This window comes from Indicator indicator, chromosome 6 (genome assembly GCF_027791375.1).
Source record: "Indicator indicator isolate 239-I01 chromosome 6, UM_Iind_1.1, whole genome shotgun sequence".
In the NCBI taxonomy this organism is placed as follows: Eukaryota; Metazoa; Chordata; class Aves; order Piciformes; family Indicatoridae; genus Indicator; species Indicator indicator.
The window spans coordinates 16123527-16148627 of record NC_072015.1 but is presented as its reverse complement, the minus strand read 5'-3'; the positions used below and the strand labels follow the sequence as shown (position 1 = coordinate 16148627).

General features: G+C 43.7%; 1 protein-coding gene across 1 annotated transcript in view; it reads left to right on the top strand.

The window, feature by feature from the left end:
- The window catches only part of F13A1 (coagulation factor XIII A chain), a 64463-nt gene that overhangs the window by 5629 nt on the left and 33733 nt on the right, over nucleotides 1–25101 (top strand). The window contains exons 3-4 of the mRNA XM_054381799.1: nucleotides 3361–3549; nucleotides 17233–17484. Of these exons, the coding sequence (XP_054237774.1) occupies nucleotides 3361–3549; nucleotides 17233–17484 (441 nt within the window). The remainder of the gene's footprint in view (nucleotides 1–3360; nucleotides 3550–17232; nucleotides 17485–25101) is intronic.

The following is a 25101-nucleotide window of genomic DNA, read 5'->3' as shown; positions in this document are numbered from 1 at the left end:
TAAGGGAGTGGAACATCTCCCTTTGAGGAAAGGCTGAAGGAGCTGAGTCTGCATAGCTTGGAGGAAACTGAAGGGTGACCTCATTAATGTTTATAAACATGTGAAGGGCGAGTGTCAGGAGGACAGAGCCAGGCTCTTCTCAGTGATGTCCAGTGACAGGGGCAGCAGATGCAAACTGGAGCATAGGAGGTTCCACATAAATACAAGGAAAAACTTTTTCACTGCTATTATTCTGAATGCATGACAGGAAGAGGTTGCCCAGGGCTTATACGACTTGAAGTGTATTCTGTGTCTTGTAAAGCTTCCTGTTTGGGTTTTTTTGTGGTATTCTCCCCACCTTCCAGACAGGGGTGCACCCCTTTTTCTTGTCCTTCATTTTCACAGGTGTGGGTGGTTTGCATTTTTCTGTTCCCCTGTTGCTGTACATCCTGGTATTTCTGTATTCTTTTGTGTAATCTGATATCCCTGCAATAGAGTAGTAAATTGTGCTTATCTCGACTCAGAGGTCCTTTTCCTCCTTGCCCACCTGGGGGGGAAGTGGGGCAGTGGAAAAAGGATAAGCCCCTCTGTCAAGAGCAGACTGACAGGGCTCAGCTGCCAGCTGAGCTGAAACCGGGACAGTCCATATTTGGGACGCAGTGTGGGGCCCAAGCCTGACTGCTGAGTTGAGAAAGAGAATTCAGTTCTGCTGAACGGAACAGAAGAGCACTTATCCATTTTTTGAGAGTTTTAATATCCTTGGGACACCAACACCTGACTGATTCTGTTGTGAAGTCTCTTAAATGTGTGCCTGATCTTGACCAAAGTGATATAAATCTTTCCCAAGAATGCCATTTGGAGATGTGCCCTGAGGTTGGTTGATGATGAGTGGCAGGGTAGGTGGGGTAGTACGGGCAAGTGCCTAGGCTGGTCGTCACCTCTTGTGTTTGGAGTTTCACCCCTGAACAAGTGCAAAATCCTGACAAGGTGGTAAAATGTTTGGGACAAGGGTGTTGGCACCCCAGAAATCCCTGAGAGACAAAAATCACCGTGATGTGTTGGGACCTGGCCATGTGTGTTGAGCCCTTCTCAGTGCTGTTCAGCACACAGGAGAGGAGGAGGTTTCTGGGCCTATAGACCAAAGGCATGGCAACTGCACCAGAGACCCAGCAGGTGCCAGTACCAGTCACCCCTGTACAGAAAAACTACACAAGGAAAACAGCTCACCCTGCAAAGGATGAGGATAAACCCGGGCCATGATGGGAACAAGAGGAAGAGCCAGAAGTAATCACTTGATCTTTATAACTGGGTGAGCTATAGGACATATGAAAGGACTTCAGCTGCTACCCAGGTGAGCCCATTATCACCTGGCTGTTCCAATGGTGGGATAGTGAAGCCAGTAGTTTGGAATCAGAAGGCAGGGAAGCAAAGCAGTTGGGATCCCTGTCTAGGGAAGGGGAATTCCTGCCTTCAAGGAACAGCAGCATTATCTTCTGTGAAATGGGCTTCATTCAGCTCTCTGTGACTTGAACATCCAACCCATTCACTGAGCGTGTCATTCCTGCTCACAATGTGCTCAGCAGCAGGCCAAATGAGCCACTGTCACCAGTACAGACAGCTCCACCAGCTACTGTACATGTGCACCTCTTTTTGGCAGGCATGAGTTTGGCTCTGTCATTATCAGTAAAAAAAAAAAAATGCAAAAATTAGTTAATTTCTAACTGTCAGCACCTGGAAAGACAGGCTGAGAGCTGCAAACCAAGTTTTACTCTTCTGTCTGCTGGTGGTGAGCACTAATGGTCCTCCTGGCAAAAGGTCTAATGCTCTGTCCAAGTGCGTAGACAAAAGAATGACATCCATTTTGTTTGCATGCAGTTGCTTGTTGTGCAAGAAGACCCCCATTATGGAGGGTTCCTAGTATGGTACAGCACACAGTGATTGCAAGTGCATTTGGCTATCCCAATGCCACCCCACACTGGCTATTAGCTGAGCAGACTACTTTCTAGCAGTGGTAAGCTCTAACCCTTTAGACAGCCCTGATTTGAAGGCAGTGAAGCTCTGCATGTGCATGTTCTAGATACCTACTGCTGTTTGCCTATAATTCTGTGCTGTGATTATGTACTGTAATGTTATATTTAGTTTTCATAAGAAGACACTAATAGCAGTGGAGGTGTATTGAGAAGCTGAGTCTAGACACAAAAGCACACCAAACCTTTATTTAATACAGGCAATCCAAGCTCTTCATTGAATGCAGGATCATTAACTGCTTCTCTGGCTCTCAATAGCAGCAGGACTTTGCAAATATTCACGATAGAATCATTTTGGTTGGAAAAGACCTTTAAGGTCATCATATCCAACCACTGACTTAACACCACCATGCCCACCAAACCATGTCCTGAAGTGGCACATTCACATGTTTTTTTAACTCCTCCAGGGATGGTGACTCCACCACCTCCCTGGGCAGCCTGTTCCAATGCCTGACCACTCTTTCAGTAAACAAATATTTCCTAATACCCAAACTAAACCTCCCCTTGCACAGCTGGAGGCCATTTCCTCTTATTTTGTCACTTGATACTAGGGAGAAGAGACCAATCCCAACCTCAATGCAACCTCCTTTCATGGAATTGTTAGAGAGTAATAAGGTCTCCCCTCAGCCTTCTCCAGACTAAACATCCCCAGTTCCCCCAGCCACTCTTCAAAGGACTTGTTCTCCAGGCCTTCCATCAGCTTAGTAGCCCTTCTCTGTACCTGATCCAGTGCCTCAATGTCCTTCTTGCAGTGAGGGGCAGGAAACTGAACCCAGTATTCAAGGTGTGGCCTCACTAGAGCTGGATACAAGGGCACAATCTCCTTCCTACTTCTGCTGGCCACACTATTCCTGATCCAGGCCAGAATGACATTGACCTTCTTGGCTACCTGAGCACACACTCACTCATGTTCAGCCAGCTGTCACGACCTGAGTCCTTTTCTGCCAGGCACACAGAGTCACAGAATGTTAGGGGTTGGAAGGGACATGGATTGTGCTGGTAAACCTGGGACAGCAAGGCCCAGACTTGCAAGAAGGATGGTGCCCAGGTGTACTTGGGAACATTCAGCTTTCCACTTGTAACAACCTAGACATTCTATGATAACTTTTGCCATTCACTAGAAGGCTTGCAACCTCTGTGAAAATGGTAGGTGGACAGAGAAGTGTAATCCATGACTCCCTGTTCAGGTAGGAGGATGCAAGCCCCACACCTTTGGCATTCTCCATCGGATGGTGTTCCTCAATGAGGCAACAATGGGGAAGTGCATGACAGGGTCTCTAATGATGTCAGTATCTATACTGACCTTCAGATACACTGATCCCATCCTTCTCTGTTCATCTACATGCCTCTGCAGATTACCTGCATGTTGTGGATATTCATATGTTCAAGGATCCCCACGAGATCAACAAGCAGCAGCACCACACCGACAAGTTCTACAACCCCAAGCTGATTGTGCGTCGGGGACAACCTTTCCAAATCCAGATTGACTTCAACCGACCCTACAAGCCAGAGACTGACCAGTTCTGGCTGGAGTATTTGATAGGTAAGTGCCCTGCAAAGACTGCTGTGTCAGCAAAGTAGGGTTGAAGAGTCTCATAAACAGGAACACAGTGGTATGTAATGGCTGGATCTTTTCCTGTCATGATTGATAAACCATAAAAATAGTTTTAATCATAGGCAAGGAAGCACTTTTCTAAACCAGGTCTGAATCCTCGTTCAAGGATGTTAGCAGAATTGTTTGTGAGAGAAGGAAAAGCAGGATTTGAGGCTCTCTGTTTAGCAAGAAGTTGTACTTTACTGAACTTTCCAAGATAACTCTGATTAAGTACCTCTGAAGACTACTGTGTTCAGGTCTGGACTCCCCACATAAGAAGGACATAGACGTGTTGGAGTGGGTCCAGAGAAGGTCACAAAAGTAACCCAAGGAAGCCCTCTGCTGTGGGGACAGGCTGAAAGATTTGGGGTCATCCTGAAGAAGAGACCTGGGGAGACACTGTTGTGGCCTTTCACTACTTAAAGGGGCCAGTCAGAAAGAAGGGGACAGACTTTTTAGCAGGGCCTGTTGTGATAGGACAAGGGGTGAAGGTTTTCAACTAAAAGAGGGGAGATTTAGACCAGAGGTAAGGAAGAAACTTTTTTCCTGTGAGGGTAGTGAGGCACAGGAACAGGCTGCCAAGAGAGCTTGTGGATGTCTCATCACTGGAAGTGTTCAAAGCCAGGTTGGATGGGGCTTTGAGCAGGTTGGTCTAGGAGAAGGTGTCCCTGCTTGTGGCAAGGATCTGGACTTGGTGACTTTTAAGGTCACTTCCAACCCAAACCATCCTATGATTCTGGCATTAATGCTGTATGGTAGACAGAACAGGAAACATCTTTTATTAGTGTTTAGGAGATGCAGGGAGAAGTCTATTGTTTGAAGTGGGAGAGATGAGTATGTATGGTAATCAAATGTTGGGTACACAAGGAGGGAAAATTGCACAGGGTGAAAGGAGATGTTACAACTTCACAACCTGGTAACAAAGGAGAAGGTTCAGAGATTATAGACTTGCTCGGGGCCACACCATAGCCTTTCTTGATTTACTGCAACAAGAGCAAGAAGCAATTTTCTACTTGGTGAGAGATCTTCAACAGAGACACAAATCATGATGTACCTGTTGGATTACTGAAGGTACAGGAAGGACATGACCATGCTAGAGAAGAGGAAAAGGAAGCAACAAAGTGGGGCTTCCTGCTGTGTTCCATTAACCCAGCACTGCCAGGGCACCACTAAACCATGGCCCTCACTACCACATCTAGATGGCTTTTCAATCCTTCCAGGGATAGGGACTCCAACACTGCCCTGGGCATCCTGTTTCAGTGCTTGACAACCCTTTTGTGAAAGAAATTTGTCCTAATATTCAACCTAAACCTTCCGTAGCATGACAGCTCTGGGAAAGTCCTACCTTTACCTAGAGTATTAGGGGATTTTCAGTGTTAAGATGTCAACGTTCCCCTTATAAACTCTTCTAAGTAGGTTTGAATTGATGATTTAATTTACTTTCCTGTGAGACACAGTGCTGAAATTTGTAACATTGATTTTTCCCCCCTCCTGTTGAATTATGATGGTGTGGCCATTTATTAGATTTGTTGCCTTTTAAAGCTAGATGGGCATTTATCTCTTAAACATATGTGCAGACAAAAGGTTACTCTCTGCGTATTTTTTTTTCCACGGGTCACTTCTTTCTAATTTAAATTAGGGTTGGGAGGCATGTTATGACAGCTCAGTGAATGATTGGCTGCACAGCCACAAATGCCTTTAAAAATTTAATATGCATAAATATCATTAGTTCTTTGGGGATTTAATTAAATTCAAGACTGTTCCCTCAATCTTTATATGTTTAAAACAAACAGCTGTAGTAAGAAGAAATGGAAAATGGAACATTTGGGATTTATTGCATCGTGTGCAGTTTGCATTTGTTTTAATCAGATATTCTGTATTAAAGATGAAAACTAACACTTCTTTTGATGTTGCACAATCCACATATTGACTTATTTTCCTGGTGCTCTTTCTCAATACATCCATCCATGTTTTGTACCTCGACTCTCTAAGCATAGATAAAAATCTGTGGTAGAAAGGGGGTTAAATGCTACCCAAGTCAGGGAAGAATTTGGAATGACCTCAGCACTGAAGGACGACTTTGAAGCCACCCCTGAGTCTGTAGTTGCCTTCCCCTTCCCATTACTGTCTGTTTTGTGAAATGGGAATGGCAATGCTGATGTCCCATGTGTGGTGGCTGGCAATCAGCCAGTGTTATTGCCCTCCCTTGCTTTTTAAGTATCATCCTCTGTGAGCACCAGCACCCTTTTCTTGCTACAAGGAATTTAGCTTGCAGAGATTCAACTGGGAGAGGAGCTGTTCAAGCTCCTCTTTTAGGAACTGGTTAATCCTCAGTGCCCCACAAATGTTTCTGTTTATGCGTATGTGGTGAAAACCAAGTATGTTTGTTCTCAGAGGCTAGCAACAGAAACCAAAACAAAAACAAGGGAGAAGGAAGTTACTCAGAAATTATCTGCTTGACTCTTGCTACTTCTCCTTTTAGTGGCAAGTCCAGTCTTTAACACTCTGAAGAAAAGAAACAGATTTCTTGTACATAGGAAAGGGAACTGAGAGCCCACGATTTCTGTCCTGTGCTCTCAAACCTTTTGTCACAGAGAGATGTGTCCATTTTCTAAGCCACCTGTTCTGGGCTCCCTAGATCAGGAGAAACAAGAAACTACTGAAGAGAGTCCAGCAGGGGCTACAAAGATGCTGAGGGGGCTGGAGCATCTCTCTGAGGAGGGAAGGCTGAGAGACCTGGGGCTGTTTAGCCTGGAGAAGAGCAGACTGAGAGGGGATCTTATCAGTGCTGATCAATGGCTAAAGAGTGTGGGGCAAGAGGATGAGTCCAGGCCCCTTTCAGTGGTGCCCAGCAAGAGGACAAGGGGCAACAGGCACAAACTGGAACCCAGGAGGTTCCTTCTGAACATGAGGAGAAACTTCTTTGCCAGGAGGGTGTGAGAGCAGTGGCACCCTCTGGTCCAGCGCTCTGACAGCCTCACAGGAAAGAAATAAGTATGTCCATGTGTCCAGGGGCCACTCTTACATCACCTGGTGTCACAGGCTTAGATCATAGCTGATGTGCTCCAAAACAGGAATGCTACTGCAGTTCTTCCTTTCAGGTCATCCTTTGAATATTGACACTACAAGCCAAACTGCAGAGCTGATGGAGCTGTACAAAAAGAACTTTGCTGTTTTGCTATGAAGGTGACAGAGCATTGGACTGTGCTTCCCAGACAGATTGCAGAGTCTCCTTCTCTGGGGATATTCCAAACCTACCTGGACATTGTGATCTCAGGCAACCTGCTCTGCTTTAGCAAGGTTATTGGACTAGATGGTACCTAGAATTTTATTCCAACCCCTACTATGCTGTGATTTTCATCCCGGTTATTTTTTTTCCTATCTATCTGTCTGAAGAGAGGTATTCACCTCTTTCTCATAATGCCAACTGCCTGAAAACCAGATCCCAGACCAGAATATGTTGCCTCAACTATCTCTGTGAGCAGTGGAGGGAGGCAGGCAGCTCCAGGTGCCATTTCAACCCTCTGTGTTAAAATGGGTTGAACTCTTTTTTACATTTCCTTTCTCTCTTGACTCTTCTCCATAGAGCTTTAAGATCACCAAAGACAGGGAGGTGACTCCTACTCTTGGGTACCATCAGACAGAAACTTAACCTAGGGACTGTATCTGATAATAGCTAGAATGCAGAGGCAGCTTGAGCTCAGAGAATATTTTTTGTACTGACACAAGGGATATACTTCCTACGAAACTGTTGAGGTGGAGGGATTTGAGTGATAGGCACACAAATATTGACATGTTGTTGTAAAATGCCTTTTCCAAGGAGCTCTCTGTGTGCCCAAGCAGTAGATTTCAAATGGTTCATCACAACTGGACAATAATCTGGTTTGCAGGGAATTCTGGAGGTCTCATATCCAGGCCCTTGCTTAAAGCAGGTCTGGCTTGTTCAGGGCCTTGCCCCTGGGACAGGCTTTGAGTATTTAAAAGGATGGGGAGTTTGCCTCAAGCAATGTGCATCAGGCTGTCCATAAGCTATAGAAACTTCTGGGTGTTTCAAGGTACTATTTGCATTTGCTCCCAGGGAATTCAGCTGGAGCTGGGAAAACTCACTATCTCTCTTGGCAGAGCTATGCCTACAGTGAGGGCTGTTTATACAACAGCATCTTACAAAGCTATCCAGAAATTATTAGTTCCCAGCACTGGAAATTTCTCATCACTGATATTAATCCATCTCAGAATTTTTATCTTTTAAAGAGTAGTTTTGCTCCTGGAAAATGTGGCAATGGTAATGACCTGATTGTCTGCAGAACTATTGTATTTCCTTTTTCCCCTAAAATGTTGTTTTACTTACCTTTTTAAATTTATTCCTATTTTTGCTTCTTGTGTATCATTAAAAAGATGATTAATGAAGCAAGTAAAGCAAGTAGAGACTGCTTAATCCTTCTAAGTGATAATGAATCAAGGATACCTGGGACAAATGTTTCTTCCAACATGTGAAACTAGGTCTGAAACAATTGTGGAGAAATCTTTAGTTACATTTTTTTTTTAATCCACAATCAATGTAAACAACATTCAGGCAGAGCATAGAATTCATGGGCCAAATAGTATAAGTAAATGCATATATGCAAATATATCAATAATCATAGAATCATTGTGGTTGGAAAAGACCTTTACAATCATTAAGTCCAATCATTATCTAACTCCATCAAGCCAGGGGCTGAACCATGTCTCTCAGCACCACATATCTGCATCTCTTAAACACTTCCAGAGATGGGGATCCAGCCACCTCCCTGGGCAGCCTGTTGCAGTGTTTGAGAACCTTTTAATTGAATAAGTTTCTTCTAATATCCAATCTAAACCTCCCTTAGTGCAACTTAAGGCTGTTTTCTCTCGTGATATCGCTTGTTACTAAGGAGAAGAAACCAACACCCACCTGACTCTAACCTCCTTCCAGGTAGTTTCAGAGAGCAAGAAGGTCTGCCTTCAGCCTTCTTTTCTTCAGGATAAGCAATCCCAGTTCCCTCAGTCACTCCTCACCAGATCTGTTCTCCAGACCCTTCACCAGCTTTGTTGCCCTTCTCTGGACATGCTCCAGCACCTCAGTGTCTTTCTTGTGGTGAGGGCTCTGGAAACTGAACATAATTCACCCCAATCTCTCCAAAGGCAATTTTGAGTATATCTTCCTGCAGTGGTTCCTTATGACTAAAGTCCTTTTTCCTTCAACAGACTGCTTTCCCTTTTGTCATCATCAGAGAAACTGGCTGAAGTGCTACCACGTGAATGTTTATAATGCGGTTTTGCACATAATGCTTCGTTAAACTAGGCCCATGTTTACAATGGATGTGCCAAAAAATCCACATGGAAAAATATCCACTTGTAAAGGGTAATGGAATGATATTCCAGTTCTTGTGCTGGACTGCAGCCCTGCCTCAGTACCTGTGGTTTGGGAGCTGCTCCATCACCACATATTTCCTTTCTTGCAGCCCACTTGGTGAGGGAAGGTGAGCATCACCCCTTGGGAAGTATTTTGTGTATCTAGGGTTGAGATGAAAGAGCCACAGGAGAAATGTGGGTGATATGCTTACAGCCAGCTCCCCACAGCAGGAACAATTTCAGTTTGCTTGGAGCTCCATCTTGATCTCTCCTGACTATCCCCTTCGTGGTCATGGGAATACTTTGTGCTGAACACGATACCCACTCCTGCAGCAACCAGTCTGGCAGGAGTCCAGCAAAGCTTCAATAGTCACTGCTGCACGGGTAATGATTTTTCTGGAAAGCAGATGTATGATTAGATGGGCTTCTACAGCTTTCAATCATGCTTTTAGTAGTAGTTTCATGTGCACGGTTGTAAATTCTAGAGTGGTTGATGAGTTTAAAATGTGCATCTTTAACTCTAATAATAAATTTGCCCACATCCTCATAAATTGTTTTCTATTTGTATTTTCTTTAAATGACTTCATAAATCCATAGATATTGGTCTAGCCCTAAATTTTATTATGAACATTTTATTCATTGGCATACTTCTGGAATGATCATAAATCCCAGTCCTCCAAGCTCCTATCACCTTTCCACATATGTGCATGCGTGGACACCTCCGCAGCCACCCGTATGAGTTCCTCAGGCTTCTAGAAATCTGTGGCTTTTGGCCTGAGGTGAGAACAGAGACTTACTGCTCCTTTTTCTACAGTCTTCCCAAGCCTGCTCTAGAGCAATAGTTACAACACATGAATAAGAGAATCATAGAATTGTTTTGGTTGCATGAGACCTTTAAGATCATCAAGTCCAATTATCAACCCAGCACTGCCAGGTCACCAGTATACCATGTCCCTCTGTACCACACCTGCACACCTTTTAAGTGCCTCCAGGAACAGAGACTTCCCCACTTCCATGGGCAGCCTGTTCCAGGGCTTGACAACCCTTTCTGGGAAGGTTCTTCCTCACGTCCAACCTTAACAGCTAAGAATCTAAGAACATAAATATGTCATAGCTTATCCCATATGGCTTATTTACATGTCACTAAATTCCCACTTTAGTCAGAGAGGCATCTGAGTAGAACCAGGAGTCAGTTTTAGGACACCCACACTAGAATCAGTGGAGCTCTTTATACTGTCCTGTGTTGTCCACAGCTTTTCCCTAATGTCACAGCAGTGTTGGGACATGGGTTGGTGCAGAAAGGCTGAGGGTTTGCTCCTTTTGTCAGGCTGTAAATCCGTCTTAGTGGGAAGTACTTCCCCTGCTGTCACCTGTCCTCCTCAGCAGCTCTGGGGAAGCTCTAATGGAGTGGCTGGGACATGAAGTGTCCCTTGGCATCTCAGATGGGATGTCAAGCTGAGTTCTGCCTCTGGGAGAAAGAAGTTACTACTTGGAAAATGTTGAATTTTGATTTATTTTATTTTTGATAGAGTCTTCCTGGCATGATACGAGTGCAACTAAGACTGGTGCTGGGGACAAACTCTGTTGGTATTGTTGTGTAACCCAACACTGAGAGTTTATTAAATCACTGTAGTTTAACATAAAGAAAGAACTACAAAAATTGCACAAAGATACAGAAATATCTGATGGTCCAAACATGGAGTCCCACTTTGGGGGGGAGAAAGAATAATTTATTAGCAGTGGAATGCATTTCCTAGAGTTTGCTTTCAAAGATGAGACCTGTTGCCACCTTTCAGCAAACAACAAACCTCTCCGTATCCTGAACAAACACGTTGGGGTATTTTTTTTCCTCCCCTCTGGAATTGCCATTCAGGTCCTGGGGGAATCCCTCAATGTGTTCGTGAATGAACTATTTCATGCAAATGAAAGGATGCTATCCTTGTGCTCTGCTGCCAAAGCAGCAAGCTGCATGTAAAATTTAGCTGTGGTTTTAATCGCGAAGGTGAGTGCCTCCAACACAACTGTAAAGTACTGAGAACATTCACTGCTGGTACAGAGTAGTCAGGTGTTAAGGATTCCTAAGTGGTGGTATGAGCACAAATTGTTTCAAGATATTTGGGGGTCTGTTGTTTCTGAGTTTGTATGCAGCACTTCTGACGGCAGTGGAATTTGAACGCGGGAGGAACCGAGATGGGATAGAATCCAATGGCTTAAAGGCATTACAAAAAAATGTTTCTCCTTCTTACTTTCTTTGATTGTTTGGGTTCTTATTAGAGCATCTCCTCTTCCCCCCCACCCCCGCCCCCTGTAACTCACTCTTTCTTTCTTTTTCTTTCTCTTTCTTTTTCTTTTTTTCTTCCTTTCTTCCTTTCTTCCTTTCTTTCTTCCTTCCTTCCTTTCTTTCTCTCTTTCTTTCTCTTTCTTTCTTTCTCTTTCTTTCTTTCTTTCTTTCTTTCTTTCTTTCTTTCTTTCTTTCTTTCTTTCTTTCTTTCTTTCTTTTCTTTCTTTCTTTCTTTCTTTCTTTCTCTTCCTTCTTTCTTCCTTCCTTCTTCTTTCCTTCCTTCCTTCCTTCCTTTCCTTCTTTCCTTCCTTCCTTCCTTTCTTCCTTTCTTTCTTTCTTTCCTTTCTTTCTTTCTTTCTTTCTTTCTTCTCTTTTCTTTCTTTCTTTCTTCTTTCTTTCTTTCTTTTCTTTCTTTCTTTCTTTCTTTCTTTCTTTCTTTCTTTTCTTTCTTTCTCTTTCTTTCTTTCTTTCTTCTTTCTTTCTTTCTTTTCTTTCTTTCTTTTCTTTCTTTCTTTCTTTTCTTTCTTTCTCTTTCTTTCTTTCTTTCTTTCTTTCTTTCTTTCTTTCTTTTCTCTTTCTTTCTTTCTTTCTTTCTTTCTTTCTTTCTTTCTTTCTTCTTCTTTCTTTCTTTTTCTTTCTTTCTTTCTTTCTTTCTTTCTTCCTTTCTTCCTTCCTTTCCTTCTTCCTTCTTTCTTTCTTCTTTCTTCCTTCGTTCTTCCTTTGTTCCTTCCTTCCTTCTTTCCTTTTTTCCTTCCTTCCTTCTTCTCTTCCTTCCTTTCTTCCTTCCTTCCTTCCTTCCTTCCTTCCTTCCTTCCTTCCTTCCTTTCTCCCTTTCTCCCTTTCTTCCTTTCTTTCCTTTTTCTTTCTTTTCCTCTTTTCTTTTCTTTTCTTTTCTTTTCTTTTCTTTTCTTTTCTTTTCTTTTCTTTTCTTTTCTTTTCTTTTCTTTTCTTTTCTTTTCTTTTTTTTTCTTTTCTTTTCTTTTCTTTTCTTTTCTTTTCTTTTCTTTTTTCTTTTCTTTTCTTTTCTTTTTTCTTTTCTTTTTCTTTTCTTTTTTCTTTTTTCTTTTCTTTTTTCTTTTCTTTTCTTCTCTTTTCTCTTTTCTTTTCTCTTTTCTTTTCTCCTTTCCCTTTCCTTCCTTTCCTTTCCTTTCCTTTCCTTTCCTTTCCTTTCCTTTCCTTTCCTTTCCTTTCCTTTCCTTTCCTTTCCTTTCCTTTCCTTTCCTTTCCTTTCCTTTCCTTTCCTTTCCTTTCCTTTCCTTTCCTTTCCTTTCCTTTCCTTTCCTTTCCTTTCCTTTCCTTTCCTTTCCTTTCCTTTCCTTTCCTTTCCTTTCCTTTCCTTTCCTTTCCTTTCCTTTCCCCTTTGTTTTTCTTCTTTCTCCTTCTATCTCCTTTTTCCTTCTCATTCTCCTTCTTCCCCTTTCTCTTTCTTCTGCTCCTCTCCCTTTTCCCACTCCTCTCCCTCCTTTTCCCTTTCTGACATTTTGTTGTAGCTATTCACAGTGATTAATAAGGCATGGTCCCAGTGTACCAACTGCCACCCCCAGGCTGCTCATTGCAATAAGGCTTACCTCTGCTACACAGCTACTGTACCTGTGGCTTCCCGCTCAAATTTATTTATCAAGCTGTCACAATTATTTATACTTCCAGGGCTGGCACTGCAATAGATCATTTACCCATTGTATGAAAGAGTGGATACAGGTAGAACAAATGAACCTAACAGGAAAATTGTTAACTTTACTGTCTATAATTATGTCTCAAAGGGAGACAGATTCCTCAACTCCTCAAAAAAAAACAACTTTCTAAGGAGGGTTCCTAAAAAGACTATTGAGAAATAGCTTTCACCTCCCTCTCTTTGGAGGTTTCCAGCTTCCCTCAGAGAGGAAATGTCCTCTGAATCTCATGATATCTCTGATCACTCTGCTACCAAACAATCTGATTGCATGCAACAAGTTTGTCTCTCACAGACAAATTGGCTGTGAAATATCCTCGTGTGAGGGACAGGCCTCCTACACCCAAAACACACATGAGCATCTGGGATTAAGGCAACCACAAAGAACTGGCTGTGGAGCATGGTTCAGGCTGCCAACTCCTGGAGCAAATCAGAGCAGGAGAGATCCTGAGCCAGCTGATGCTGCTGGCAGAAGAACCTTCCCGTCAGTATAGAGTTTATCTTGTCTACATGGCTCCGGATCCTGGAATGCACCCTAACAGCCTTCTGCCTCTGTGTGGGTTGGGTTAGCAGCAGAGCCCCTGCAGAGTGTGCAGGCCTTTGCTAATGATACTTTGGATAACAGTGAATTCTCTGCCTTAGAAACTAACCCAGAGAATGAAGTCACAGAGGCATGTTATCCCTTCTGAGAATGAAATCACAGAGGCATGTTATCCCTTCTGAGAAAGAGCTGATGTTAGAGATACCCCAATTAGGAGCCAAAGTTGGCTCTACTTCTCCACTGCAGTCAGAAATGTGTTGTTAGGCTGTGGATAAAAGTCAAACAGCCAAGAAACCCTGAGAAGACTTCCCTACAATGTGGAAGAACACAGGTACTGAGCCTACATAAGGATTATTTTTCCAACATGTAGTGCCAAAGTTACTCAACTCTGCAGCACTCTGGTTTCAGGAGAACAGATGTGTGGAGATGAGATTAGTGTGGCTTGTGCTGTCATGTGTCTAGATGTGGGACTACAATTCAGCTCCACGTGCTCCTGTCAGAAGGAACAATTCCCTTGCTTTTCCATTTACATTTCTGTTTTTGCTTTAGAAAATTAGAGAACTTGTCCTCTCTTAAAACAAAAAGCATTGACAATTGCTCACTGTGCTCACTCTACCCATCTTCCTGGGCTTCTTCGGGGGCTTAGGATTTGTGCAACCACTATTGAGCACCAAACCCTGCTCATCTGTCAGAAGTAAATGATTCTTTCTCATATTTGCTGTTTACGACATCTGCTAATTCTAGGATCTCCCCTCCCTTGCTTCTTTGCTATGCCTGCAAGGATGCAGGCAATACCCCAGAGCACCTTCTCCTCATGCATGAGCAAGACAGTGCAGTGGCCTTTCTTTTACTGCATTGGAGCAACTCTGTGGGGCACCCTGAGCTGAAAGGACCTTGCATACTTCTCAAGAGCACCTTCAGGTGCGCCCTTGTCAAGCAGCAGGTATATCAAGGTGTCCTGTGACTTTGTGTGCAAGAGGAATCTTTGTTTGGAAAGCAGAAGGGAGTTTTGCATGTTAGGGTTTCAGAAAAGTGGGAATAGCAGAGGCTTGGTACTTTGCTGAACCTGCTGCTAGGTGATGGGATTTCCATCAGGATTCTTTGTAAAGACCTCATCTTTATGATCTTATCTGTTTCCTATAGGCAGACAGTGAAGCACTGGCCCAGGTTGCCCAGAGAGGTGGTAGATGCCCCATCCCTGGAAACTTTTCAAGTCAGGTTGGACAGGATTTTTGGCTACCTGCTCTAGTTGAAGATGTTCCTGCTCACTGCAGGGAGGTTGGACTAGATGACCTTGAAAGTCCCCTTCCAACCCAAACCATTCTGTGATTCTGTGATTTACTGAGAGGGTGTGATTCTGCAGCCTCCTCACACGTGTGCGGTGCACACAGGCGCAGTGGTGCAAAGTCCCCGTGACACCACAGCTCCTCCTCTCGCTGACAGGCTCCTACACTGACAAGGAGCTTTCAGTGAAGATAACAACACTGGTTCCTAACCACATTAAAATAGTTCTCTCTGCCCTCTCCCACTTTTCTGAAGGAGGTAGGGGAGGTATTTTTTAAAGTAGCACTTGTCAGTTCCATTCCTTGGCTTGCTCTGCTGCTTTTTTGCATGGGTGGCTCCTTTTAAAACACAGTTAAGTCAGAACTAAAAGCACAATATTAATTGTAGAGGCAAGCTGGGTCATACCCAGTTGCACAACAAAGAGCAAGAATACATTTGTCTCTCAGATTTCACTTGTTAGCAGGGACAAGGTTCTCATCTCTGTTACCCCTATGGGCTTTTCTCCCTAGACTGACAGTCTTTGATGGCTTGTATTTGAAGTGTCCAGTTCTTAATCTGCTAGTGTTTTCTATTGATTTTGCTCTTTTACTCTAGTTCTTTTTCCTTCTTTCTAGGTCTTTCCCTTCTGTTGAATTCCTCACTGACCTGAATGGGGTCTCTTGGGCCTTCTGTTGCATTCCTCACTGATCCAAATGTGTTCCTTGGGTCTTCCGTTATGTGTCTCACTGGTCTGAATGGATTTCATGGATTACATCATCCCTAGCCAACAGAGCAAAGTGGACTATTGATGTGCACTGAACATCTATAAAATGGGCATTCACATGCACCAAATAATCCTTGGATGAAATACAATAGCCCCGGATTTCTTAGAAACTGAGGTTGTGGCAGCTCAAAGCTTCAGCTTCAAAGCTGGAGACATCCTTTCCCAGAATGTAGCAATGTTCAGATCTAGGATTATCTCAATATCAGCTGTATAAAAATAAGCAAGCAGGAAGATCAACACCCAGTGAGTCTGATTTTTAAATTCTTAAATAGCTGGAATTAAAAATATAGAAGTCTATCTTTCTGTCTGCCATTGCTGCTTTTAACTACCGTGTTTTCAAATAGGGGACTCTAAACATGGAACAAAGCCTAAAACATGGAACAAAGAATAGATCTGAGAATGAGAGGAGGAATTCAGTCTTCTTATGAGTGTCTTTTCTGTCTATGCTGCTGGTTGGTTTCCAGATATAGTTTGGCTCTGCCTCAGGCTCAAAGGGTAGATCCTCACACAAATTTGCATCCTGGCAGTGTACATGTTTACATGTAGTCTATCCATCTAGATGCTTTTTATAGTTGTCAGAGCGAAATAGACTCCTCTGGGTGTGATTTGTCTTTCTATGAGGTAGACTATCATGTGTGGTACTTTGGGTGTATGTCATACTTTGGGAGACCCATTGCTTGCAGAGAACATTCTACTATCCAGCCCATAAGTGCTCATCAGATTTGATAGAGCTAGGTAATCGTTGGACTTGATGACTTTCAAGTTCTTTTCCATCCAAAATGATTTTGTCTATAGTCTGGGTGTCCAGAGCTGGCTCACGCTCTATGCATGAGGAATCGATGCTGGGGAGCAACTGAGCAATGAGTATCTGCTGGTGGACTGACTTGTGTTCCTATCTGTGTGGAGTTTTGTGAGAGAATGCTTGGACTGTGCTTGTCAGCCCAGTAATACAGTGAGAAGAATGAGGTTCTGCTCTGTTAAAGAGCCCCAGAGCTGACATCTGTGCCCCAGAGGGCACTTGCACACTAGCAGCAAGAGTGGTGGGTACATCTGAATACGCACCAGGGCAAGGAGCAAGCTGGATTGCAGCTTGCTGCACTAAGAGAAACAGTAGTGAGAAAGGAATTCCTGGGACAGCCCATGTTTGTGCTGTCAGGGATGTACTCCTGGCAGTGCCCAAAGATTGCTGAGGCAAGATGGGTGGGAGCGTCTCCACCAGCTGCTTCCTGGGAGGTGTTGCATTTCTTTCTGTGGCTGTACTGCCAAGTAACCAAGCACTGCACGAAGCAATGAGAGAGGTATTGGGGGGGTTATTGTGGGGCTTGGTCTCTTCTCCCAAGGAACAAATGATAGGAGGAAACAGCCTCGAGTTGTGCCAGGGGAAGTTTAAGTTGGATATTAGGAAAAAATTCTTCCACAGAAGGGTTGTAAAGCCCTAGAACAGGCTGGCCAGGGAAGTGGTGGAGTCCCCATTCCTGGAGGGATTGAAAAGTCATGTAGATGTGGTGCTGAGCTTTAGTGGTGACCTGGCAGTGTAGAGTTTATTTTTGGACTTGTTGATCTTCAAAGATCTTTTCCAACCCAAATGATTCTATGATTCTAGGTATGTGGTCTCCACCTCCTAAAACTTGCCACCTCACTTGAAAATAAGACAAAGGGATGGAGATTGATATAAAATTAAGATACCATCAAAACAAAGTGAGCCTTTTCACTTCTCTCTCCAGGTCGCTACCCACAGCAGAACAAAGGCACCTACATCCCAGTCATAGTAGGTAATGTGCTGAAACCTGGTGAGTGGGGAGCCAAGATCACCCACAAGGAGAACAATTCCATCCGCCTGTCCATCATGTCCTCTTCCACCTGCATCATTGGGAAGTTTCGCCTATACGTTGCTGTGTGGACTCCCTTTGGCATTCTCCGGACACGCAGAAACTCAGCAACTGACACTTACATCCTCTTCAATCCCTGGTGCCAGCGTAAGTACCTTTTATAAGAGTACTTTCTGATGCCAGGTGCATTGGGTTTTGAGGTGCTGGTCTAGGAAGGGGAGCTTGGTACCAAAGAGATTGGAGGCATGAGAAGAGAAGGCTCTAGGGAGACTTTATTATGGCCTTTCAGTACTTAAAGGAGGCTATAAGTAAGATGAGGACAGACAGTTTAGCAAGACCTGTTGTGACAGGACAAGGAGTGGTGATTTTAAACTAAAAGAGGGAGATTCAGGCTGAAGAGAAGGAAGAAATTTGTTACGCTGAGGGTAGTGAGGCAGTGGCCCAAGCTGTGCCATCCTAAAAACTTTCCAGGAGAGGTTGTTTGGGGTTCTGAGCAGCCTGATCTTGTTGAAGATGTCCCTGCTCACTGCAAGTGGGCCAGATTAAATGACCTTGAAAGGTCCCTTCCAACACAAACCATTCTATAATTCTATGATTCCATGCCCATTTGAGTTTGGAAATTACACAGTAACTCTGCCAAGAGGCAAGTCTTTCAGGCAGGGGAAGAGCCCAGTGTAAGCAGGGCTCCAGGCTGCAGACCTGTGTCTGTGCTGTATCTGGACTCTGCAGTTTCATGAGGCCAAGCCTGGGGCAGCATGATGACACTCTGTTTCTCACAGCGAATATTCCTCAAGGCTTTAACTTTCAGGAACATCACAGTGACCTTCCTGCCTGCCCATGGGTGCCTTAAAACTGCTGAGCCAATACAGGATTGGGTTCGTCAGGGATTTGGAGAGGAGCTGAATGTGGCAGCATTCCATACTCCATTGAACTACATTGCTGCTTGCCATATTTGGGATTGATTATCTGCAGCCAAAAGCCTGCAAGAATTTGTTGGGAGCTGCTACTCCTGAATAGGCTGGGTGGAGTCAACCAGGTGGTGTATCACTGGTGGTGCCTTTCCACTTCTATAACACATTTGCACTTATAACTTCCCCTTTCATGGTACCTAATTACTTGCAACCCCATCCTTTGTGAGGAACAGAACATTTGCAAATGAGTCTTTTTTTTTTAGTGATCCAGTGAGTTCAAGAGTAATTAATTGTCTTTAAATTTCCCTGGATCCCAGGTGAAAACAGCCCTTATGCTGACAGAACTGTATTTCACCCAGTGAACATCACGTATGGCTTTAAGCAGAGGGCAAGGAGGGCCAGAGAGGTTTGACTCAGACTTCTGACAGGCTGTAGCACTGTGTCTCAGCTTCCAACACTCGTAAAGCTCAAAGTCATAGAATCACAAAATCCAACTCTACTAAGTCTGGTGCTGAACCATATTCCTCAGTACCACATCTCTGAATCCTTTACATATTTCTATATATTTCGATCACCAAATAACTTTAATGTTCTCCCATCACCATTCCTTCACCCCTCAATTGCTTTACCAGAGTATTTGCATCAAATAATCCCATGCCAAAGAAGGGCCATCCCAGAGTGATGAGTAGATTTAGTGTTTATTTAATAGAGTCCATTTTTCAGCCTTGCTGCTGTCAGAGCATCAAATGGTTTCTGCTGAATTCATTACTTGCCCCTGGTCCAAAGGAATACAAGCAAAGATTAGCTTGTGCATTATTTAGGAAGATATATGTTAATGCTGAGTACAGCAGTTAGTTAAGTGGGAACAGAATGGAAGGGCAGGGACCAAGGCCTCTCAACAGCGTGAGATACTTCTGAAAACAGCATGGACTAAGAACCTTGGAGTAGCATGCTGAGAGTTTGGGAGAGGAGGAATACTGTGTAACAGAAAGAGAGGAATTGGTGCCAAAGGTATGACCTGCTGGTAAGCAGACAAAACTGCTCCAGACTTGTCAAGGCATCACCAGCCTGTCACAGATCCAGCTAGGCAGGTGCTATTTCCCACCCCAAAGCAGAGTATCCCTTGGCTTTAGCTCTAGATATTGTAACAGCCCATTTGCTAGCCACCACAGTGACTCTGCAGTGGCTCAACACTGCTTTGGAAAAGGATAAACCCCAAAGAAAAGGCTTCCTAAGGCACCTTAGGTTGCCTCAGGACTTGCAGACAACCAGCTGGAGCTGCATGCAACCTTAATGTGAAGAAAATATTATATGGGGCAGGGATAGCTACACAGCAGTCGTATGACTGGGACCACACAGGCTGATTCAAGGTGCTAGACAGGTGAGAAGGGAAAAATCAATCCCTTCTTCATACCTCCTTCCCCATCATCCCTGTGTGCCAACTGATCCACGTGCCATTTGATCCACCTCTGTTAGTGTCATATGGACACATCATCTCCTGTGCCCTCCCTCCCTTACACCTGGGCTGACCATGGCCAAAAGCCAGTGAGATGGAAACCACAGGGAGCAAGACACGCAGCAGCTACCTCCAGCATCAGCCATCGACAAGCCCAACAGAGAAGTCCTGCTTCAGGAAAGGAAAAGTGATTCTGTGGGCCACAAGGATGTGCTGCATGCCCCAAAGCTCTGGAGTCACTCCTAGAACTCCACATTTTCCTCTCTAGTTCATGTGTTCAGGCATGTCTCAATGACTTCACGTTCTGTCCCTTGCTGACTATTGTAAGTGTTATTTACTGCATGTTTCATTTAGATTTGCATTTGGATTTATCAATTTCTTCCTTCTACTTTTATTCCCAGGTAGTTTGGGCTAATTGGCTCCTACGTCTGCCTCTTCTCTGCCTTTCCCTGTGTAAGGAAACAAAGAACTGTTTCTCCATGCTTTATCCCCCGCCTAGAAAAATTGTTCAGTGGAATGACAAAAGGGTATAAAAAATCAGGCACTTAAAGTGCAGAGTAAACAATAGTTTGAAAATCTCCTAGACTTGTTTTCTGGGTTACTAGTGAAGCAAAGAAGTTAGAGTGAAAAGCCTCATAAAAATAGAGAAGGCTGATGCCAGGACTGACTAGGGGATGTCATAGCAAGGAGCAGAGTATGGACTCTGCCAGTGCCTAGCACTGCTTTCTGCCTCATCATTTTGTAGGAACATCAATGTATGAGCTTTTCTTTAACACAGAGGCATTTGTGCCCTTTCTTATTACTCCTTTCCTCACTGTAGTTTAGTTTTGACATATCTTCCTAGCCAGAAATGGGAGAATTTTTTTCTGCTGTTTCAGAACAAGTTGGAATGCTTCACCAGGCAAGCATGAACAGCAATGTGCCCTGGTGGCCAAGGGGCTAACAGCATCCTGGGGTGCATTAAGAAAAGTATGTCCAGCCAGTCTAGGGAGGTTCTCAATCCTCCTCTAATATGCCCTGGTGAGACCACACGTGGAATACTGTGTCCAGTTTGGGGCTCCCCAATTCAAGAGAGACAGGGATTTGCTGTAGAGAGTCCAATGGAGAGTTACAAGGATAATTGCAGGACTTGAACATCTTTCCTCTGAAAAGAGACTGAGAGAACTTGGGCTGTTTAACCTGGAGAAGAGGAGGCTGAGAGGGGATCTTAACAATGTCTATAAGCATCTGAGGGGTGGGTGTCAAGATGAAGGTGAAAGTCTCTTTTCAGTGGTGCCCAGTGATAGAACAAGCAACAACTGATACAAGCTAGAGCACAGGAGGTGCCACCTCAACATGAGGAACCACTTCTTTAGAGTGAGGGTGACAGAGCACTGAAACCGGTTACCTGGAAAGGTTGTGGAGTCTCCTTCTCTGAAGGTTTTCAAAACCCGCTTGGACGTGTTCCTGTGCGCCCTGCCGTAGGTGATCCTGATTTGTCAGCAGGTTAGACTCCATGATGTCTGGAGGTCCCTAACATTCTGTGATTCTTTGAACTGCAATGCTCCAGGCTTGGGGCAGAGTGGCTGGGAAGGTGCCCAGCATAAAAGGACATGGGGGTGTGGTAAACAGCAGCTGAAAATGAGGCAGCAGTGTGTTCAAGTAGCCAAGAAGGCCAACAGCATCTTGCCTTGGATCAGGAATAGTGTGGCCAGAAGGACCAGGGCAGTGAAGAGCAACATAGCTGGTGAAGAGTCTGGAGAACAAGTCTTATGAGGAGCTTCTGAAGAGACTAGGGTTATTTAGCCTAGAGAAAGGGAGGCTCAGGGGAGACCTCACTGTCTAGAACTCCCTGAAAAGAGGTTGGAGCAAGGTGGGAGTTGGTCCCTTCTCCCAAGGAAAAAATGAACAGAACAAGAGAAAACAGCCTCAAATTGTTCCAGGGGAGGTTTAGTTTGGATAATACGAAAAATATCTTCCCTGAAAGCATTGTGAGGCTCTGGAACATGCTGCCCAGGGAAGTGGTGGAGTCATTATTCCTGGAGGGACTGAAAAACTGTGTAGATGTGGTGCTGAGGGACATGCTTTAGTGGTGATCTGGCAGTGGACTCCATAATCTGAAAGGTCTCTTCCAACCGAAAAGGTTGTCTTACTCTATGATTCTGTCTGTTCTACAAGGAGCCTGTGTTCAGTGGGATTCTTTGGTGGCAGCACTGTCTTCACGTGTAGTGTGTTTTAACCTTATCCATCTTCAAACACAGAAGCACAGAAGCTTCTTTGTAGCATTGCTGGAGTCTTAGTAATTTCCCAGGATAAAAGAAATGAGTAAAACAACAACAATAAAAAACAACACAAAACAAACAAACCAAAACAAAACCAAAAACTAAACTGAGAAAGAAAAAGAACAAACTGAGCACATTTCCATGGAATTCTTCTGTTTGTCAGATGTGAGATTCCACTTGCACAAAATAATTAGGAGCTGCACTATGTAGAGTGAGCTTAGCATCAAAGTAGTCACAAATTCCTTGTATTTTCTTCTAAATAGTCTCAAGGGTAGTGAGAGCTGTCAAAAATCAAAGCAGCCAGCCTCTCTGGGAAACACAGAAGTCATTTTTACTTTATCAAAACCCCACAAATATTTTAAAACAATTGACAGACAAGTTAATCAATTTTCATCTGATTTTGCCAAAATCATGTAAGCATCTTAATTGGTACCAACCAGATCAATATTGATATTTTTTAAACCCTTGAAAGGAAACAACAGCTGTCAAGACAGCATATGCATACTGATTATGTAACTGTATAGGAGGCGATGTGAGCTCTTCTTTAAGTGCCTTCTCTAGAGCATTTGTGTACAGACATACAAACCCCAAAGCTCAGTGAGAGAATGTGTATAATTCAATCAGCAATTCACACAGATCCAGCCTAATGTAACAGAGCCTCAGTGATCTGCGATTTTTTTTTTTGTGGGATGTTATGCAGAACCTTAGGGCTTATGCAGAAGTTTAGGGCTAGGAGCTAGACTATCGAATAGTCATGGAATAGGCAGTTTTGTAAGTATGAGAGTTTCTGATGGCATAAATTACTTCAGCTTTCTGATTCCCTGGCAAGCTTTAATACTCTCCTTCACCTGATATCCTCAGAACGTAATAAACTCATGATCTTTTGCATTGTGCCTGGGTGCAGGTTGACTAGGTCATGGGTAGTTACAGCCCAATAAAAAAGACATTTTGATGGCCCAGGCCTTGGAAGCCAGGTGACTACCATCAGCCTGCCAAATGCAAGAGGTTTCAGACCTGCCCACTTTGGCAAAAACCCAGCAAAAACTCCTGCTTTTCTGTTTTCTTGGTTTTGGATGTTGCAGAGCAACCTGTCAAAAGCATAATGGCAAACACTGATCTCCTCAAAGACAGTGAAGGCTTCATTACATCTAATACCTAAAGAATCAGAGAAGCATTTTGGTTAGAAGAGACCTTAAAGACTATCAAGTCCAACCGTTAACACTGCTAGGTCACCACTAAATCACTGAATAATGAATGGTAGTGGTTGGAAGGGGCCTTTGGAGATCGTCTAATCCAACCCCACCTACTAAAGCAGGGTCACACAGAGCAGGTTGCCCAGGATCATGTCCACGTATGGTATCTCTCCAGAGCAGGAGATTCCACACCTCTCAGGGCAGCCTGCTCCAGGGGTCCGGCACCCTCACAGAAAAGAAGTTTTTCCTCTTGTTCACATGGAAAATCCCAGGTTCCAGAGGGTACTCATTGCCCCCTGTCCTGAACATCACTGAAAAGAGTCTGGCCCCATCCTTTTCACACCTGTCTTAGCTGTTGATGAGCATTGATAACATCCCTTCTCAATCTGCTCTTCTCCAGGCTAAACAGCCCCAGGTATCTCAATCTATCCTTGTCCGAGAGATGCTCCGGTCCCTGCAGCATCTTTGAGCCCCTCCTGGACGCTCCCCAGTAGTTCCCTATGTCTCTTGGACTGGGGAGCCCAGAACTGGACACAGTACTCCAGATGTGGCCTCACTAGGGCAGAGCAGGGGGGAGGAGAATCTCCCTCAACCTGCTGGCCATAGTCTTCTTAATGCACCCCAGGAGATCACTGGCCTTCTTGCCCACAAGGGCACATTGCTGGCTCATGGTGAACTTCTTGTCCATCCAGACTCACAGGTCCACTGAGCAGCTTTCCAGCAGGTGAAACCCCTAACCTGTCCTGGTACAGTGATTTATTCCTTCCCTGGTGCAGGACTCTATTGTGCTTGCATTTCTTGCATAGAAACATGGAGGTCATTATGTTATATATCTGTGCTTAATCCCTTCTATATGTATAGACATAGAGATGTAAATATCTTCAGAGGAAAAGAAAACTAGCAAGGTCAGGTGTGGAGGCTGGGACAATTCCTCACTAGTTGAAACCAGGTTGATTTTCTTTTTCCAGAGGGTTCAAATTTTATCATATTTTCAGTCAAACTGCTGTTTTATGGACAAATATATAGCTTTGGGGGATAAGGTTTGCAAGGAGGTACAAATCTGATTTACATTTCAACAAAATACAACAAATCAATAGGCTTTGAAAAGTGAAGTGATCCTCTAGTAATTTGTAGTGGGATGCTGAAGACATCCACAATGGCAGTGATGAGTGATAGTCTTGTACTTGCCAGTATCAAACCATCAGAGATTATTGCCTCCCTTTAATTTGCTGTTACCACATTAATGATTTCCTCCAATTAATTAATTCCTAGACTATTAGTTGTTAAGCTTAGCCTCAAAACACACATTGGCACAGGAAAGAAATCCTCAACTAGCATCACTGTGTCATGACCTCCTTTTGCTTGCCTGGGGGTGGCTGGACATTTGTGTGTCCTTCAGGGACACACATGAACCACATTTGCTGGGTGAGGATCAACACATAGGCTCTTAAGATCTATGATATACACTTTGTATATGTTTGGGCAAAGATCTTTTCCAGTTACTTGTAGTAATTTGAATTTAAACATATTTTTAAAATCTTTTTTTATATGTGGATATATTCATGTATTTAAAACTAAACACTTGGACACTTGAATTTCTCAGCTGGTCAGCTAAGCTACACTGGACAATGAGATATCAGTCAATAATTTAGATACAGAAAAAGCAATCAAACCCTTCTGCTAATATACAATAAAAATTGGGGTTTTTTTAATGCACTTCAGATTTTTTTTTCTTTAGATCTCTTGACTTGAGCTGCTTCCTATTAACACTAGTAGGTTGGAAATTGTTCTTTGATCTGTTTGTATGATTGCAGAATTGCATCACTGTGCTCCAGCTGTCACATTAGCAGTGCACAGTAATCATAAAATATTTGATAAGATACAACATTTTAATCATAATTTACAGATCCTGAGGAAATGGGTAGGAGCTGTCAGCAGTTTTG